The sequence below is a fragment of the Poromitra crassiceps genome (genome assembly GCF_964638095.1).
Source record: "Poromitra crassiceps genome assembly, chromosome: 23".
NCBI classification, from domain to species: Eukaryota; Metazoa; Chordata; class Actinopteri; order Beryciformes; family Melamphaidae; genus Poromitra; species Poromitra crassiceps.
This window is the reverse complement of record NC_139639.1, coordinates 680,001-699,922: the sequence shown is the minus strand read 5'-3', so window position 1 is coordinate 699,922 and position 19,922 is coordinate 680,001. Positions and strand designations below refer to the sequence as shown.

General features: G+C 45.3%; 3 protein-coding genes across 3 annotated transcripts; 2 read left to right on the top strand and 1 right to left on the bottom strand.

The window, feature by feature from the left end:
* Positions 1–1,049: 1,049 nt before the first annotated feature.
* Positions 1,050–5,513, bottom strand: wdr36 (WD repeat domain 36). Its single transcript, XM_083659154.1, has one exon. It carries the CDS (start codon positions 5,407–5,409, stop codon positions 2,722–2,724), a length of 2,688 nt encoding a protein of 895 aa, XP_083515280.1. The 5' UTR covers positions 5,410–5,513; the 3' UTR covers positions 1,050–2,721.
* A 2,196-nt stretch (positions 5,514–7,709) lies between these two features.
* On the top strand, positions 7,710–12,827 carry LOC310797329 (potassium voltage-gated channel subfamily V member 2; the record flags this gene model as incomplete). Its single annotated transcript, XM_083659698.1, has 5 exons — positions 7,710–8,254; positions 8,668–9,131; positions 9,409–9,581; positions 10,236–10,361; positions 12,501–12,827. 5 exons carry the CDS (start codon positions 7,710–7,712, stop codon positions 12,825–12,827), a joined length of 1,635 nt encoding a protein of 544 aa, XP_083515824.1.
* A 5,234-nt stretch (positions 12,828–18,061) lies between these two features.
* Positions 18,062–18,986, top strand: insl3 (insulin-like 3 (Leydig cell); the record flags this gene model as incomplete). The annotated part of the gene is made up of 2 exons (XM_083659697.1): positions 18,062–18,263; positions 18,793–18,986. 2 exons carry the CDS (start codon positions 18,062–18,064, stop codon positions 18,984–18,986), a joined length of 396 nt encoding a protein of 131 aa, XP_083515823.1.
* Positions 18,987–19,922: the final 936 nt, after the last annotated feature.

Below are 19,922 nucleotides of genomic sequence, written 5' to 3'. Positions count from 1 at the left end.
GGCCATTTTTGGAAACAGAATGCGCCTCGCAGTGGTCAGCTGCGGTAGCGCGGGCCCCTATAATCAGCCTCTCTAAACAGTAACTCAACGGGAGAACACTCTAAATTTCGTGGATTCACATCTTTTCTGGGCGTACTGCAAATCTTGATTGAAGTGGTGTAGTGCAGGGATGTAAAACAACAACCATATTGTGGAAACTAAGCAAAATTTTTCGTTTTTTTCTTTTAGTTTTTTCAAGATAAATAGTAATGCAAAGGACCCGAGGTTAAAACCACGGCAACGCACTTCTGACGGAGTGGACGACAGCCGCATTAGCTAATTATCTTGAAAAAACTAAACAAAGAAAACGAAAAATTTTGCTTAGTTTCCACAATATGGTTGTTGTTTTACATCCCTGCACTACACCACTTCAATCAAGATTTGCAGTACGCCCAGAAAAGATGTGAATCCACGAAATTTAGAGTGTTCTCCCGTTGAGTTACTGTTTGAGAGGCTGAATATAGGGGCCCGCGCTACCGCAGCTGACCACTGCGAGCCTGTGCGAGGTTCTTTTGGCGCTGTCACGCTTCCAAAAATAAAAAATGGCGGAGGCTGCTGGGCGCTGATGTTGCAATGGGGCAATATGGAGCTTTCAGTTCTTTGGTACCATTACGAAAATCATGATGTTCCCTGTATTGTGATTGACTGATGTGCAACGTGTGCAACCCATTTGTGTATAGGCTACATACCTGAATGTCGTCGCCTGTTTTGGTACAAGTATGTTGAATTATTGCAAAAACAATAATTGAAAATGGATAATAATAATAAAATAAAGAATACTATAAATAAATTAAACGTTTAATTAACAGATGGCCTAATAAACATGTTTTTTTGTGTAATTGTCAGTTTTGTTTTATTCACTAGACACAGCATGTGCACATTATTTATTCATCCATTCATTTATTTATTTATTTGTAAAGGGACAGATACACATATAACATTTGCCAACGTCTGATGACATGTATTATAGCATTTCTAGCCAAGGTAATTGGCAATGCCCATCCCTAGATGTTATTATAAGGCACCTGTTAAAAGCAAAGTCCAGTAAAAGGCGGTAAAATATAGAGTAAACATAAGGTTATGATAAAATCATAAAAATTGTCAATCAGTGAAGGAATAATACAAACAGCCATACACAAAGGATATAACATTGTATGGATCATAACCCACAGAGCCACGAATATAGTCATTTTCAATCTTCACACAAAAAAATCTAAACTAAAACGGACTAGTCTTCAAACTTTTGTTTTTATTTAGACCAGTGGTTCTCAAACTGTTTCACGTCAAGGACCCCTAAACTGACACAAATGACACCACAGACCCCCATTTGATAAGACTTTGACCCAGGGTCCCCATCTGATACGGTTTTTGCTTTTAGATGTCTTATTACAGAAAGTGCATGAAACCCATGACCAAAATAACAAAATAGACATACATTCTGTCATTGTGTTACTATGGATGGAATTATAGTGAAAAGAAATTATCCCCCTTTTGCTGGGGACCCTCTGCAACTCCCTCAAGGACCCCTGGGGGTCCCCAGACCCCACTTTGAGAACCACTGATTTAGACAGTATGAACAGCTTGTCGAGCTTGAACACTGCTCTGAGGCAGCATAGCCTGTCTTGCGCTAGGATTGGTTAAGGTTATAAACTACACAAAAATGACCAAAAAGTAGTTGGAACTAATTGACTCACTACCCAAAAATATGAATGTAGTTATACTACCAGCAAGCTACTGCAAAATGTAGTTAAATTACATAGATACATGTAGTTCACTACTCCCCAACACTGATGCCAGCACACGAGCAGACCGAGGTCCTGATCTGAGGTAAGATGGACCAAGAGACAATATTCTGTGACTGACTTAGATTGGTTAAAGTTTGAACCAAATTTCTAACTGTCACATCTGAAATTTAATTAGGGAAGAATCACCAGGATAAATCGGTTAAAGTATACTTTCAGAATTCACTCATAATAATGCATACCATAATCTAAGCTATAATTATGCAGCATATGATTTTGCTCACAAAGTAAAAAAATTTTAAGTTTGCACTGTGACCTTTTTACCTTGTAGCACTTTTCTTATTATCCATTTTTGTAAAGCACTTTGAATTGCCTCTGTGTATGAAATGTGTTATAATACAAATAAACATGTCTTGCCTTCAAAAATAAAATACATGTTTTCACTCAACTTATTGAATTACTAAGAGAAACTAAACAATTTCAATAAAAAAACAATGGAAAACAATCAGTTTGGATATCAGGTCAACTTTACTTAAACAGAAGTGAACAACTAGACAAGGGCAAAGACTGGCCCAAGACCACGTGCGCAGTAAAATTCCAACATTTTATTTCTGGTTCAAACACATTGAATGAAGTCTGCAGATTCTCAGATACAAAATTCTGTCATATTTCAACGAATGAATCAATTAAATTCTTGCTAACTTATTAATATTTAAATTATACTATGTTATTAGTTGGCTGGTTTACTCAGGGGTCCCTGGAAACATAATTATAACATTATAGTAGGTCACTGGAAACATGATTATAACATTATAGAAACATTATAGTATAGGATGGTATATTCAAATTTAATATTGTAGCCTACATATTCTGGTTTTCAGAAAAGGAAAATGACAACACTATCGCTGCGCTGCGCACGTGGTAAAAATAACACGTGACATCAGAGTAGTGCGCTCTTGGCGTAGGCCAGCAGGCACAGTGATTGGTCAAAGGAGGCACGGAGCTCCGCCCACCCAGCCTCCAGGCGGGCAGAGAGGGAGAGCAGCGTTTCCATGGCGACGGCGTCCTGTGACAACGAGCGGAGGTGGAGCTTCAGGAAGAGCGCCAGGTAGGCGTGTGCCAGATCAAAGTCCCGCCCACTGGCCAGCATGCTGTCAAGCAAGCGGAGGAAGGCCAATAGGAGGCTGCCATCACTGGCCCCGCCACCTTCAGCCGAAAGACTGCTGAGCTCAATGGAGATAGAGGAGGGGCCGAACGACTTCAGGAGGACGAGGGGGCGATCGAATGAATTGGATTCTAAAGCTGATTCCAGAGCAGTGCAGAATTCTGACTTTTGTGCCAGAACGCCCCACGGCAAAACCTTGGACTGGAGTTCCTGTTGCTGCTGTGTTTGGTCAGGTAACAGGAAGTGAGGCGTCAGGCTGGCCAGCGTGGGCAGGAAGAAGGGAGCGGCTGGCGGAGCGGCCGGGGGGGCAGAGGGACGGTTACGCTTCTTGATAGCGTCAAGCTGCAGCAGACTCTTCCAGCGAGACTCCGCCTGCAGCGAGAGTGTCACAAGCTCCGCCCCCAGCTGCTGGGGGGACTCGTACACCTCGTCCTCAGCCTCGTCTGACGATGTCACTTCCTGTACAGCCTCATCTGGCTGCGTGCCGGGGAGAGCCACGGTGGTTGGTTGGAAGTCGGCCGGCAGGGGGCGGAGTGACACCAGGCTGCACAGGCTGTGATTGGTCCAGAGGCAGATGCCCAGGCTGTCGATGTGCGCCGTCGCCAGGAAGTCTCCAGTCGGCGACATGGACACGCTCACCGGCGCCATGGCAACAAGGAAGCAGTCAACTAGAGATCCGGAGGGGAGGTCCCAGGTCCGAATGGTGCAGTCCATCGCCGCAGTAACCAGCCAGCGACCATCTGGACTGAAGGTCATGTCATTGATTTTGCCACTGTGACCTGTGAACTTCCTGACGATGCGCCTGGTTGCCGTGTCAACCACTAGCAGTGTGAAATCATCCAGGGCTAATGCTAGCATGCCACTCTCTCTATGCAGCGTCATGGCGGCCGGCGCAGCACTCAGCCCAATCTCCGCCTCCTGCTTCCTGCTCTTAAAGCGCCAGATCTTCAGCAGCCAATCAGAGCCGCCGACACTGAAGACCAGCTGGTTCAGAGCGTCAACACACACGCCTCGCACGCCCCCCCCACTGTGAGGTATGCAGTCATCACCGTAGCAACCGCGGTGAAGGCCCGACTGCAGGTTGTATGAGTCCAGGCGGCCCGACCATGAGCCAATCAGGGCAAAGTTACCACAGGAAGTGATGTCGACTGCGGTAGCGGCGCTGCGATCTCCTCTGCCCCTGGGCGGCAGCAGCCGGTGAGCTCCCATGGTGCACCTCTGTAGGTTCCAGGTGGTGGCCGCCGGCTGGCCGCGGTGACATGCCACAATGCCGTCCCAGTCTGACTGACGAGCCACAGCGGAGGCGAAGGCAGTGATGGCAGGAAGCCGCAGCTCCTCATAGGCCAGCCCCTGCTTCTTCTTCTTCTGCTCCTTTTTCTTGTTGATGGAGCCATGACCCAGGTTCTTGTTGAAGCGTTCGTGAACCGTGGAGAAAGACTGCAGCGTTCCATCTTGACCTGAGCTCAGGATGTTCTGTCCGTCGTTGCCGTGGTGACGGACTGTAGTTGGTGGGGCACTGTGGCCCTGACGACTCCTTAGCAACCGGGCTCCGCCCCCTTCCTGATCGAAAATCCATACTTTGATGGCGTTGTCCGCTCCGTTGGTGACCAATAGCGGCTGGCTGTGCACGAAGGTTGCCGCGGCGACAGCGCTACGGTGGGCGTGTCTCTGCTGAGCCACCAGCTGACGAGACTCCAAATCCCAGACTGCAATGTGGCCCTGAGGACTACCAGAGGCCAAGAGGGGGGGGCCGTCTGTCCGGAAAGCCAGTGAGCTGATTGGTCCCCAGTCCTGTGTGAAGCTCATCAGTGTCTCGTCCATTTTGATGTTGTGGATGATGATGCGGCCAGACGCCGTGCCGACGCCTACTACGTCCACCGCAGGACTCTGCTGCAGCACAGTGACTCCTGTTGACCAACCAGGGAAGCTGAACAGCAGCTTACTGGTCTTGAGGTTCCAGAGCTGCAGTGCACCCTGGGAGCTTCCCAGCAGCACCTTGTTGAGGTAGGTGCTCGGGTGCAAGATGGCAGACGGGTCAAAGGTCACAGGATCAAATTGCAGCCGCAGGTAGATATCGCCCCCCTGTGTGTCCCAGACGATGAGTTCCCCGCCGGCGTCACATGACACAAGCTGATCTCCCAGGGGAAGAAGAAGACGCACTTCCTGTCTGTGAGCCGAGTAACGCCTCACTACCTCCTTGTTCCTGGCGAAGGCACTGATGTCACAGCCTGCGGCTGCAAACACCAGCATCCTGTCTGCCGCCAGACAGCAAATGTCCTCTGACAGGCTGTTACTGACAGCGGTGATTCCCAATTTGCTGACATTATAAGTGTGGAAGCACTGACCCACGGCCGTCGTCACGTAGAACTCGCGGTGTTTGGCATGGTAGCGCAGCGCATGTGGCAGGTGGGATGATGTCAGGCCGAGCACGCGGAACCCCGAGAACAAACCACGTGACGGCATCTTCCAACGCTGTTATGACGTGGGCTCTGTTCTGTTATTATGACCTCAAACCCGTTCTGTTAGATTGTAAAGTGATGTAAGCCGACAGACGCTACACGGGAGCCGTGTTGAGGGTAAACACATGGAGAATGTGTTCGGCTGAAAAGGCTCCGACTGGAACTGACGTCTTGGATAAAAGGTTCCGCTCGTTTAGGCTATACCGTGTCACATTTGCCAGTGAAATAAGCATAAGCAGTGACACTTCTAGACTCTGCATAATCTGTAATTTTGATGACACACGCTTTGATGAAGCGTGTCATTACACTCTTTCGCCCTCTCAAAATATCGGGACCATAAACGACGCCGAAGTTGGCATCCGATTCGCAGCTTCGTATTGGAATTTTCCGGTCCACCTTAAAAAGTGGAATAGCGCCTCTAGATGGCGTGATTCAATCATTTTCAAGCTAGTTCATGAACTGAAAAACAGTATATGGGGGAGATGAAATGACAAATGAGAATAAATTATCGAATGAATCCTGCATTTTATTCGTTTTTACTGTAGTATGTTATTCTTATTGACCTCAAAAAGGTTATCCTATTTGTGTAAACTTGGAAAAAGGGGTTGATTTCACAGTTTTTACCCATCTAGACCGCCTAAAACCAGTTCCAGCTCAAAGACCATTGCACCTAGACCATTCAAACCTGGACTAGATTACCAAGGGGACATTCGACTTTATGACACACTCTCAGATTTGTGAAACCTTTAGGCTATTATTTTGTGAAAATACAGAAATGGCAGATTTCATATGGTGTCACCTCTGTGCTAATGAATGAAATGCAAAATGAATGCAGAAGACACTTAAAATAAATATGATTGATGAGCAACAAGGAAATACAACAGGTGGGTTAGGGTTAAGGCCACTGAAAAATACTTGACTTCTCCATAGGGGATTTCTATCAAATAGGCCTATTGTATATTACAGAATACATTTAATTCAGTTGAACATAAAATTATTCAGTTTCCAAATAAATAAGTTTGCCATTGCTGACATGAAAGATGAAATGTTGAAAGATGAAAAGTTTTGTAATGTTTACATGTATAAACCTTATTGTAGGTTAAAGGAGAACCCCCCCCGAAAAACAATGGTCATTTATTTTGCACACGCTCTCACATCCACAACTGTAAACAGTTTTGCAAACATTAGTTATTGAGAGTTGATCTGAGTTAAGCTGTGGACCAGTGATGTCATTTGTGCATGAATGACATCATTGGTCCACAACTATACTCAAATCAACTCTCAATAACTGTCAAACTAAATGAATGCTTGCAAAACTGTTTACAGTTTTTGGATATGTGCAAAATAAATGAGCATTGTTTTTCGGGGGTAGTTCTCCTCTAAGGTTTATTCAAAATAATAGATGGAAATCAGTAAATTGCAATATCAATTTAATCAGTTCTCACATTTCCCTTTCGCTCCGACTGAAATGGTCGACTCTGCACCAATGGCAGAGCTTATCCCCGCAGCCTGCTTCCAGTGAGTCAGACTAGGCAGAGCTTATCCCCGCAGCCTGCTTCCAGTGAGTCAGACTACTCTCTCACTCTGGCGAAATAGGACTTTTTGAGAATAATTCTGTTGGATTCTACAGTAGCTATAAAATTCATCACACAAACATGACATAATGCCTTTGCAATCACCTGGTTCTCTTTATTTTTTATTTCAAGTATATCCGCCCCCTCCCCCGTGTAATTGTTACGTGTCATTTATATTTGTCAAAAACTAATCTCTCCTATAACAAAGGTGCTAGAAAGGGGCTAGATCAAAAGGTTTATAACTCTTAAGCAGTGTAGGTAACCAGAGTTTATGCCTGAACTTCCTACAAAGCATTGGCACAGAGGCTTTTAAAAGACTGCCATGACACCACTCTCTGTCTTCCCTCCTCACAGACTCAAGCCTTAAATCACAGCACTAATCCTCACAGACAGTATTTTTAACTTGCGTTTGGACAGAAAGGACAGCAATAGGATTAGAGAATCAGTGAGGAGGCTGAATCCCCCCAACTCATGCTGCTGATCTTCTCGCACGCTGAGCGACAAACACAGTAGCTCTTTCCTTCTATCTTCTTTGCTTTTATTTCACCGTGAGGGCTGAATTTATGGAAGGACAATATCCAGTTTCAATGGAGATGTTGTGGAATACTGCCGCCACTGTAGAGCACTTTTCACTCATTCGCTGACTTGACCTGGTCTTCTTGGTAAGAGAGCTTTTGTCGGACAGATAACTGCGGCCTCATTAGTAGCTGTCCCCTAAGGAGCTGCCGACATGGAGGCTCAAAAGCCCAAGAGGAAAATTCTGAAGAAGCGCCGCTCCAGTCTTTTTGCGATGGTAAAACGAGATAAAAGTTTTAATCAGAGCGTTGACGAAGAGGAGAGCGAATTCCCCTTTTCACAGGACAGCTCCATGAAACCATGGACATCGATGGACAATCTCGACAGCCCCTCTGTTGGCAAAAAAGGTGTCCGTGAAGACCACAAAAAATACATCCCAATCCCAAGGCCAGACCCAAACATCGTCAACCTCAACGTGGGGGGAAAGGTCTTTCACATCCCCAAGCATTTGGTCCTCCGGTACCCGAAAACCAGGATTGGAGTCCTCGCCCTCTGTAAAGATCCGGTCAAGCGTCTGACTCTTTGTGACGACTACAATGTTCAGAACAATGAGTTCTTCTTTGATAGAGACCCCATGTTTTTCCACTATATCTTCCACTTCTACTGCAGCAAAGTCATGTGGGTGATGGAGAGCCTCTGCCCCATCAATTTCGAGCAGGAGATGAAGTTCTGGGGGCTGAAAATGAAGGACACTCCAAGGTAAGACCTTTAGATATTCTATATTCAATACATGTGTGTCAGGGTAGTGTAGAGGTAAAAGCACTACCACCGTGGAGAGAGACCGGCGTTCAATTCCTGGGCAGCGGTACTTCCGGCTTGGTCAGATGTTCCTACGGACACAATTGGCCGTGTCTGTGGGTGGGAAGCCGGTGGGGTATGAGTCCTAGTTGCTGCACTAGTGCCTCCTCTGGTCGGTCGGGGTGCCTGTCCGGGGGGAGGGGGACTGGGAGGGAATAGCGATCCCGATCCAGATCGGCAGAGGGGGTGGAGCAACGACCGGGACAGCAGGGGGAATTGGCCAAGTACAATTGGGGAGAAAATGGGAAGAAAAACATAACAAAAAACGTGATCAAAATAAAAAATAAAACAATAAACCATCTGCTTCTCCTCAGGTGCTGCCGCATTCTGTTTGAGGAGAAAGTGGACGATATCAGAGACCAACTAAAGGTTACCCAGGAGCTGATAGATGAGATTAAGCCACACCAGGATGATGAGGTCTACTACCAGACCATGTTTCTGGGAGACTTCCGGAAGGCCCTCTGGGACCTGATGGAGAATCCCTACTCCTCACTGCCGGCCAAAGCCTTTGCCGTGTTTTCCAGCCTGTTTGTGCTCATCTCTATCGTTGCCATGACCATGAATACAGTGAAAGAGCTCAGGGCGTACACAATCTCTGGCAGGACCTACATGGAGTGGGTGGAGGTCTGTTCCATTCTATTCTTCACCACGGAATACTTCCTGCGCCTGGTCACCACCGCCAACATCAAACACTTTGTGAGGAGCGCCCTCAACTTTGTTGACCTGGTGGCTGTTCTGCCGTACTTCATCCAGATCATGTTTGAGGTGTTTTTTCATGGTTCGTACCGTTTGTACAAAGTCTTGAAAGTTTGGAAAATGCTTAATTTGAACCGTTATGTTTTCAAGGTTAGGAATATGTTTGAATTCAAATATACTCCTTGAAAAATGCTTGATCTTCAATGCACCGACCATACTGTAAACTTTATTTTTGACAACTGCCTTTATAGTAACAATTTAGATGTGATGTTAACAGGCTTTGAGAGCCTGCAAATCTTTGGTTGAGGTACCTTGAAAGTGCTTGAATTTTACTCTGTACGAACCCTGTTCTTTTGTAGATTCCGAAGACGTCGGTGCGCAGGAGGACCTGAAGACCATGGCTAGGGTCAGCAAAGTCAGTAAGGTGCTCAAGGTGGTCAAGCTGATGCGCATCTTCCGTATCCTGAAGCTCGCTCGACACTCCACGGGCATGAGGGCGTTTGGCTTCACCATCCGCCAGTGCTCTGAGCAGGTAGCCTCTGCTGTGTGTCAGTGCTCTGAGCAGGTAGCCTCTGCTGTGTATCAGTGCTCTGAGCAGGTAGCCTCTGCTGTGTGTCAGTGCTCTGAGCAGGTAGCCTCTGTTGTGTGTCAGTGCTCTGAGCAGGTAGCCTCTGAGGTGTATCAGTGCTCTGAGCAGGTAGCCTCTGCTGTGTGTTGGAAGAACAAACAGGTTGAAGAAGTTATTGCTGTTGTTGGGTGAGAACTTTGTATCTTCAAACTGTCAATTTTCCAAGAACTAAGAAAAACAGCATCATACCTGGCTTTTAAAAATTTATCTAATTGATATACTACATTTTTACACAAATGAGGTAACACACACACACACACACACACACACACACACACACACACACACACACACACACACACACACACACACACACACACGACACACACGTCATCATTGGAGCATATCTGTCCGTTTTTGGCTCAGCACTTTTTGACAGGTATTGTAACCGGGGGGTATAAATCTATAATATATATGTTATGTAAAATATCACAGCAGAGTCAGTCAGAGTAAAACTCCTCATGTGAGCTGATGGATATAGCTCAGTAATTATCCTCATGTTCAGATGCATTATGGGCCCTGCTGCTGTTGAAGTGTGACTCCCTTCTTTCCCCTCAGGTGTGCTGTCTGTTCCTCTTCATTGCCATGGGCATCTTCACCTTCTCTGCTCTGATGCACTCTGTGGAGGTGGATCAGCCTGGCACGCCGTTCAGCAGCATCCCAGATGCCTGGTGGTGGGCTGCTGTGAGTAGGCTTCACTGCAACCTGCACAATGCAGCAAACTATTAAAGCATGCTTCTGCTTCTCGATGCGTCTCTCTCTCTCTCTCTCTCTCTCTCTCTCTCTCTCTCTCTCTCTCTCTAACCATAATGGTAAGAACACCACAGTGCTTCAGTCACTGACCTTTCAGTGCTTCCTCTTTGGCAGAAGTGGTTTTATTTCTAATAATCATGAGATGACTCACTATTGGGAACAGACTCCTCTGTAACCCTGCAGAAGCGCTAGATTTAATCCTACACCAATATCCTATATTGGGGTCAGAGAAAATGACATTTTTCACTTTCCGCCACTAGGGGTGCGAGCACGATAAAAAAAAAACACGATTCAGACGGCAGCCCGTCTTTATTGTCACACGAACACTACAACACATGCATGCGGCCACAACACACACTCATGCTGACGGTGGCCGGTGAAATATGTCCTCTGCATTTGACCCATCCAGGCTTGTCCTTTCCTCCGGGGGGCAGGCCAGGAGCAGTGGTCGCTTTTTCTTTCCAGCGCCCGGGGACCATCATTGGACCATCATTGGACTAACTTCAGATGTTGTCGTCACTGGTCGGATGACGATTTTCTGCATCTTTTCAGTGGGGGGTTATGTACGGAGGAACCCCCTGGGGGGTACGGGGAGAACATGCAAACTTCACACAGAAAGGCCCTTTCGACGAGATAGCCCACCTGGGCAGTAGGCACTGAAGATATGGGGGGGTCACAACTCCAGCACCCACAGCGTCCCAGGCCAGAATCGAACTCAGGACCTTCTAGCTGTGAGGCGACAGCGCTACCGTCTGCGCCACCGTACCCCGAGCACCGTCTTTTAGGAGGAGCCTGGCAACTTCCCTTTCGGGAGCTGTCTGGCATACGGGAGGGATACATGAGTCATCTCACAATTATTCGAAATAAAACTTAAGGTTATAAATATAACCCTGGTTTATGAATCATACGAGTGAGATCATTCACCAGACAACCCTTCTTGCCAGGGTGGGCCAGAAGAAGGCTCATTGTGAATGGCATCACCACGCCCTGCCGCAACAGAAAATGAAGGACGGTGCTAGCGCCCCTAGCGACGAAAGTGAAACATTTCATTTTCTCCAATATAGGATATTGGTGTGGAATTAAATATAGTGCTTCTGTAGCGTCTCAGAGGAGTCTGTTCCCCATAGTATCTCACTCATATTAGTCATTATATGCATAATAACCTTAAGTTATGATGAGTAGACAAAATGTCTAACAAAAACCTTCTAGTCTCTAAAGTACAGGTACTAAGAGAAAGCTGTTGCACCTGTTACATCATTATAATATTAGTATTGTGTCAATAATATTGATCTTTGTTGTGTTGCTCGTATAACAACAATATAATATTTTTTTTACTTCTTGAAACAAGGCATTAGACTGCAATGTGTTTACTTTAGACATCATCATCAGTATGGTTTCTCTGTGATTCTCTGATTCGGCACATCTGATCTGTATTTATCTGGTGGCAGCTGTTAACTCATGTGTCTAATCCTGTGTAATACGGTGTCATCATGTATGTATATCCACTCTGGCCAGACACATTGATTACAGTCAAGAGAATCCACCTGTCCCGGTGGATTCCTGGAAGTTGATTTGATACTGTTTCTCAGCAGTCCTTACATAAACAACTGATCAGCACTGTCAATACAAAAAACATCTCAATTATTGGACTGTCACTCAGAAAGCCAGTTTCATGGATGAGGGGCGATTTGAGGCAGGTTGATAGGGGGGGGGGAAATGAAGGAAAACCCAATGCTTTACCTTCCCACCATCCCCTGTATTAAAACTGAACAAAGTCAGGTCTTTTGTACGCCTTTTTGCTTTTTCCTGTGAAATGCAAAGGCCATACATCGATCTGAAGATAGGGCTGGAGTTGTGAAAACTTGATTGTGAGGTTTGTCCGAGGAACCCGGCTTGTCCTTTCCAGATGCTTATTGAAATATCGCAATAGGGTAAAAAAAATCATGCAATTACTGCAGTCAGAAGCCATGTAGTGTAGTTCCACCGGCTTAATGTTGGCTTGAATGGGGAATGTCAGTTCTTGAGAAGGCATCTCAGCACGCTTCCCTTCACTCTCTCTCCTTCCTGCAGACGAGTATCTCCACTGTGGGCTACGGAGACGTCATCCCCGTCTCCTACCTGGGCCGCTGCGTGGCGTTTGCCTGCATCTCCTTTGGCATCATCCTCAACGGCATGCCCATCTCCATCCTGTTCAACAAGTTCTCCGACTACTACGCCAAGCTCAAGGAGCAGGAGTACACCTACCACTCCCACGTCGAGCGCACCTTCCAGCTCAGGAAGCGTCTGAGGCGCAAGTTCGACATGTGCTTCGAACCGCAGCCAGAGGCCTCGGATGATGAGGGACACCATCATCATCGGCCCACTGGGAGGCGCCGCACCCGTCAGACCGTGGGTTGAGAAGAGCTGCCTATCCACCATGACCTCGGTAATACAGTAAATGGCCTTATTACCCATATGGCCATATGGGGCTGCTAGAGAGTCAAAGACTGGATCTGCCTTAAACCCTGAGCCTATGTGATGGAGGAAAGGAAACAATCAAAGGGGGCAAGTGGAGATAAGCTTTAAACCTCAGCTTTAGGCGCTGTTTGCACGCTATGGGTGATGAGTCTTCTGTCAACTGGACAGGAATCAATGCCGCTCTCTCTCTCTCAGACAGCGTGTTATCTGTTTCCAAGAAGAGCACCTGACTGCCAGTCATTCTGCCTGAACACAGCTAGATATTTGTCACGAGGAGATCAAGTGGGAACATTTTTTAATGGAGCAATGTCACACTAATCACTTTAAGGGCAGTGTGATCCGTGTTTAATTGGAGGTGCTATATAAATGGATTTGAAGACAGTATTGTAATTATGCAATACTGAGGATTGAAGAAACAAGCAGATTCATTTTTTTTTTTTTTTTACAAGGGACTACAAAGTTGCTTGTGAAATGTTAGATGTCTCCTTTTTGTTTACATTTTTATGCCTTTGCCGGTGCCGTGGCCGGAGGCATTATGTTTTCGGGCTGTCCGTCCCATCTCAACTCTCTCTCAAACTTGATTCAAACATTGCTCTTAATTAACTCTACAAATTAATTTAATTAATTAAGTTTTTGCTGACCACACCTCATTTTTAGACCAACATGGCCACATGAAGGCACAAAGCCGATTGTATTTTGCCAGTAGGGGGTGCACGGCCTGAAATTGGCAAGTGCGTGGGTTGGAAGGTACCAATGACCCCTGCGTTTGGCTTTGCCCCGCCTTTGCGCAGGTGAACGATACGGGCCATTGGTTTGAATGCTTTGATCCAGGCACTTTGGCCCCATTTGACCAGCAGTAGAAGACTGTCTGTACTGGGCAATACAATCTATCAATCAATGTTAAAACTATGTTCAAATACTGCAGAATACCTTGTAATAACGTTTTTCTTTCTTGCAATATATTTGCATTCTTAAGGTTAAAAATATGTTTTTCTGTTCATAGATGGAATCCTCGAACCCCTAGATTTAAATAATGTTGTGTGTGTGTGTGTGAATATGTTTGTACAGATAATTGTCTCACTTCTCGATCACGTTTGAAAAAAGAGAAAGGAACCTTCCATGCTCAATAAAAAATCTCTACTTTGTACTTGAAGTTCAGACCAGAATATTCTCTCTCTCTCTCGCTCTCTCTCTCTCTCTCTCTCCCCCCCCCCCCTCCCTCTCTCTGTTAAATTATCATAACACGCCATCACACTTTCCTCTCAAAATGCAAAATGTGCTAAACTGTGGAGTCCATTCTGCTGGCAGACAGCAGCAGGCTTCTTCACTGTAGAGACGATGGCTGCCTGTCTAATAGGATTACAGGATAAGGTGGGGAGATGCCAATGGTTTTAATGGCGTCGTCAGCGTCAATTAAACCTCAAGACTACAGAGGACTTGTGACCGTCTCAGGTCACTGGCTGAGGCCATTACCAGGCTCAATTGCTCTGCACCATAATACACAGGAAGAGGTGCGGCCAGTGGGGACAGGTCACTCACACATGCATAAATATGTGCATATTCTTGCGCGCACACACACACACACACACACACACACACACACACACACACACACACACACACACACAGGTTTTTATCCGATTTGGTCAGACTTCAGTTATATTCAGTTATGTGATCTTTTGTTACTTTCTTTCTTGTTTACCACTTTGAATTGTTACATGTGTCTGAGTATTTGTGGAGTCCTTTAATACACAGACAGGTATCCTATGTAGGCTGCCATACTTAATATTAGTATTCAGGAATTCAGGAACCTTTTTCCTGAATTGGGGGGGGGGGTGACTTAAGAGAAGCCAGAGGAGAAGAGATGGCCTTGAGGCGGGATTCAAAAACTGTGAGGGATTCTGATCCTCTGATGTCAGGGGGGAGGGAGTTCCAGAGCCTGGGAGCTGCCCGAAGGCTCTGTCACGAAACTGCAGAGGTTGGACTTGGGGGGTGTAGAGAAGACCTCTCCTTGTTTAGCTTATATGAGTCTTGTTTCCCCAGTCAGTTCTTGCCAGTTAATTTTCTCCGTTACGCATCTCTGTTATCTGTCAAAAGCTTGTGGTCGTTGGTTTTGATTGATTAAATACCCAGTCTTGGGGTTTGCTCACCACCTGCATGCCTCGCTGTCCTGCCTTTGGGTCCTCACTAGCACACCTCCACCATGACACATAATGATAAACGCGTGAAGGAAATAGGAAGGAATAGGAAGGAAATAGCGGCGGGATAAAGGTGACATTTGCCACAGTGAATCAATGTGCCACTGCCTTGGCTAAGGTTGCATCCGTATGTGTCTCTGTAGAAGCTGTGTGGGGAAACTCTGCACTCTATATAGAGGATGACCTTGCATCTCATCTACAATCAAAGCATTAGGAAGATGAATCAGACCAGAGAGAATGTGTCATATGCTAAGTGATGCTAATAGCTGCTATGGAGGAGATGCTGTAGGAGGAAGAAGAGAGTGCTTCATCCAAAAGCCCACTCCAACACATTTACATGGAGGTGCTGTGGAATGACTGAATGAATGAAAATACATAAATTCAAGAATAAAATTTAAATAAATCTAGTGTACCACTTATATCCATACAGAAGCTATGCCCTTAGAATGACCTTGAACTTTGCATTGTCGCCAGGAGCGGTTTATAAAGGCAAAGTAAGACAGAGGAAAATAGCTTTGGAGCCAGAAAACAAGCACTTCAGTTGCCTTTTTTTTCTCTTGTTGAAAAATGTATTACCATTACTGGTTTATTACTGGTTACCATTACCATTACACTATTACCATTATGACAAATGCAGTTATGCAACTTGTAAATCCCCTGGTTTTGGTCAAAGATAACCGTAGTCTGCAGTCCAGACAGTCCACGCACACGCACGCGCACTCGCGCACGCACACACGCACGCACACACACACACACACACACACACACACACACACGCACACACACACACACACGCACACACACACACACACGCACGCACGCAGACACACGCAAACACACACGCACACGCGCACACGCACACGCACACGCACACACACAAACACACACACACACACACACACACACACACACACAGGGTGCAGTGATAAATAAGAAAGGTTAACAATGACCTCCAGTCAGTGATAATCATGAGGCAGACGACCACCAAAATGAATCAAATTGTATTATATAAATGACATCAGTGTGATACTCTATGACTTACTGTGTACTATGAATGTTTGTCATAGTCTACAAAGTAAGTGTTTTGGTTGGTTTACAGCCTACAGCCCATTCCAGCTCTACTTGGTGGTAAGTCACATGTAGACTGCACTCTCCAGTAACTTATTTCAGATGTCAAAAGGCTGTGAAGTTGTCAGCTGTATTCAGGAGGAATTCCTTGGGGCTTTTGATACATGAATGGCTTATAATAAAATAATGATAGAAATAAAAATTGCAAAAGCAAAAGGAGTGAACAACCGTAAGTGTTTTCCACTGAGGGAACTGAAGTTCCATAAAGCAGACACATCGTCATTAGAGGTTGAAATGTCGAATAAAGGCGCACACTGAAGAACTTAAAATTCTGAACTGCACATTTTTCATCAATGTTTGAAATATGAAAGAATCATTTCTAGTGTGATTATGCGTCTCTACCGTCCGGCCTAGAGTGACGATCTGTGTGTTTGGTTGCGTCAATATCCTTGACATCTTCTGTGCCGCTTGCGTTCTGTTCCAATTACCTCCAATCCATCAAGATATGTCAAGATAAGAGTCCACACGTCCACATGAGTGCACATGTCCAAGGAAATCGCTCTCTGTAATTATAGAAGGAGGAGGTTTTTTTCCCTGAATGTTCTTTTTAATGTTGACATTTGCACATTGGCTAATTGACAAATTGGGCTCTCTAACAAAGTTAGAAAAAAAGACCAAGCACAGCCCTACTGGCATCTGAACTATGCTCGAAATGATCTAACTTCTACTTTTAATAAGCTAGTTTTTACAAAACAAAACAAAACAAAACAAAACAAAACAAAACAAAACAAACAGCAGTGTACACAGTTGAGGGCTGTTGTGGTTAAGTATGTCAAATGTCATAACCATAACCCTAACCAACCGCCCCAGGCCGGCTCGTAACCAGGAAGTAGCGGTGGCTCCCCGAGGCGGTGGCAAGGGAGGCGGTTATGGTATGGTGTTTATTCTTAATCCCAGAGGGGAAACATGGTTTGCCACCAGAGCGAGTACAGATACACAAACAGGAAACAGTAACATACAGCACAATAACAATAACACAGTAGAAAGAGAGAGAGAGCCTCACAATGCAGAGCTAGCAGTGTTCATTAAATAATTTTACAGCAGCAGGAACAAAGGACCTTCTAAATCGCTCAGTAGAGCACCGAGGCATCAAAAGCCTGACACTAAACGAACTACGCAGAGCATCAAATACATTATACAAAGGATGGCCTTCAAAAGAAAGAATAGAGTTCAGTTTTCTCCTTGTTCTCTTGGCTATAGTCATCTCCAAGGAATCAGGGCAGGTAACCAGGAACAGTCGCTACTGTGCTGGAGGAACGAAACTTTCATATTTTACAGTTCTGTGGATTCCACAAACGCGCAATGCAGACATTTTATCCTGGCAATTGGGTTGAGATCAGCCCTGTTGTCTTCAAAGCCTGTGGTGTGGAATTGAAATGCAGAGTTCCTAAACTATGGACCCAAACATCCAAACGGGCCACGGTACTTCGTCTGTTGGGTCCCAACATAAAAAGAGCAGTGGGATGTTTTCATGAGGCTTGTTGATCGGAGTTGACCCCGCAACAAGGCCCAAAACTTCTCCTTTAGGACATGGACCTAAAAAACAATCACCCTTCGGCCATAAATCATTGCCTGACAGGTTTTTATCTGAATGACGTTCCAGCCTTGAAGCGACACTTGAGCTCAAGATCAGGACGTGCTTTTCCTTCGCCAAGGCTGAACTAATCGTCATTTCAGCATTGCCTACCGAACACGCGTTGACTATATAAAGCTCTCATGATCACATCTCAGGAGTCATCATCAAATCCTTTGAACACTCCACCTCTCCAACCATACCATCTATCCATCCATTCAGCCCTTCTGCCTGTCTCCGTTGACTGACTGAAGCGCACGGCGACACATCGTACCATGTCTGCTACCAAGTGTGTGGTGTCTCTGATGGTGATGATGGTGCTGGTGGCCGGGGCGTGTGCCGTCCACGATGAGGAAAGGTTTAAGATATGTGGGAGAGAGCTGATCCGCCTGACCATCTCCTCCTGTGGCAACGCCCGACTGAGGAGAAGCATCCTGGACCTGGACCTGCTGGAGCAACATCAGGGCAACTCTCTCAGTATGTTGCCTTATACCTATTAGGGTTAACTGACTGCCGAGACATGGCTTATGGAGGAATAGATGTCGGAGATAGTTCAAGTTAAAGCAATGTGTGAGAAGCAACAAGCATTGCAATCCTTAACTGTTGCAATGATGCTGTGCTTGTCTTGCGATATGTTTGGCTTTGCATTCATATCTGAGCCCAAATACAGCATATCTCATGGATTATTAATTGATTCACTCGTCGATTCGTTAATTTAATTAGCCATCCAGTAAGCACCATAGGATCAGCAGTACAATTTGCAAAATTATATTCAAGTGAGCAAGTTATTAGGGAAGGATAGTCTGTTGTTTATTTGTCATTGGTCTGCATTGCCTCTGCTTATTAACTGCAAACTTTTGTTCAATTGAGCTGAATCAAAAAGAGACTAAAGTATTTTCATTTGATATAGCCACATCGTAGGAGCTTATGAGGGGAAAAGCAGAAATCTCCTGTGTTCTTCTGCTATCTCTCTAACTCCCAGTCTTTCTCTCTGTTACCTGCACAGGTGAGCAGGGACTCTCCACAGAGGAGCACCAGGCCACCACAGAGATTCCCGGCAGCGGGGAGCAGAGCAGTAACTTCTTCTCGGCCCCTCGCTGGTCCCCACATTCCTCTCACGTGAGACGTGCTGCTGGAAACCTCTCCGACATCTGCTGCGAGAAAGGATGCAGTCTGAAAGAGCTGATCCAGTTTTGCTAGATGTGGTTGAAGTTGAAGGTTGGGGTCCCGCTGCTGGAACTGCTACCCCCCCCGCGCCACCCGATCCCAGATAAGCCGGTGAAGATGGATAGATGGATGGATGGTTTAAGTTGTTATGCTTTTTGTGTCAAGATAACATTTCCCTCTTCTTTAAATAAGGTGATCTGTGGTGCAAGGTTCTTTGAAATGTCCTTTATCGAGTCTTGAGATACTTCGAAGTCAAATAAAGTAATTCCTACTGCAGTAATTATAGATCTTATTTATGAAATGTTTTGCTATGCCATATTGAATGTATTCTCTATTAGTATGACAGAAAATGTGCCAAACTCTCAAACACTAACTTATTTACAAACCTCATATTACGCTGTAATAAAGGTTTTGATGATTATCCATGATTCAATTGTTATTTGTAATTTCCTCACCTTCTAAGCTAGAGTAATTTTATATTATACCATATTATACTCACTTGATCAACATCATCAGTGTTAATTTATCAAATTCAACCACAAAAATGAACACGATGCCACTGTTTATTCAGTTTTTACACCCTTTAGATTTAACACTAGTTAGTTTTCAACAGAGCCATGTCAGCTCTATGAATGAATAAAGAACAAGCCAATCAACACTGGTCAATTCCAAATAATTGTGAACCTGAAAAATCAACTCAGTAACACTGGCAAAACGTGTCTGTGCTGCTATTCCAGTGTTGATTGGAATAATTGAAACCTGCAGAGAAAATATCTCTCAAATTGCAAATGGCTTAATTAAACAAGATTATAGCTCCAAGTATAAACACACATGCACACACGCACACATGGACGCACGCACGCACACATGCACGCACGCGCATACACACACACACACACACACACACACACACACACACACACACACACACACACACACACACACACACACACACACACACACACACAC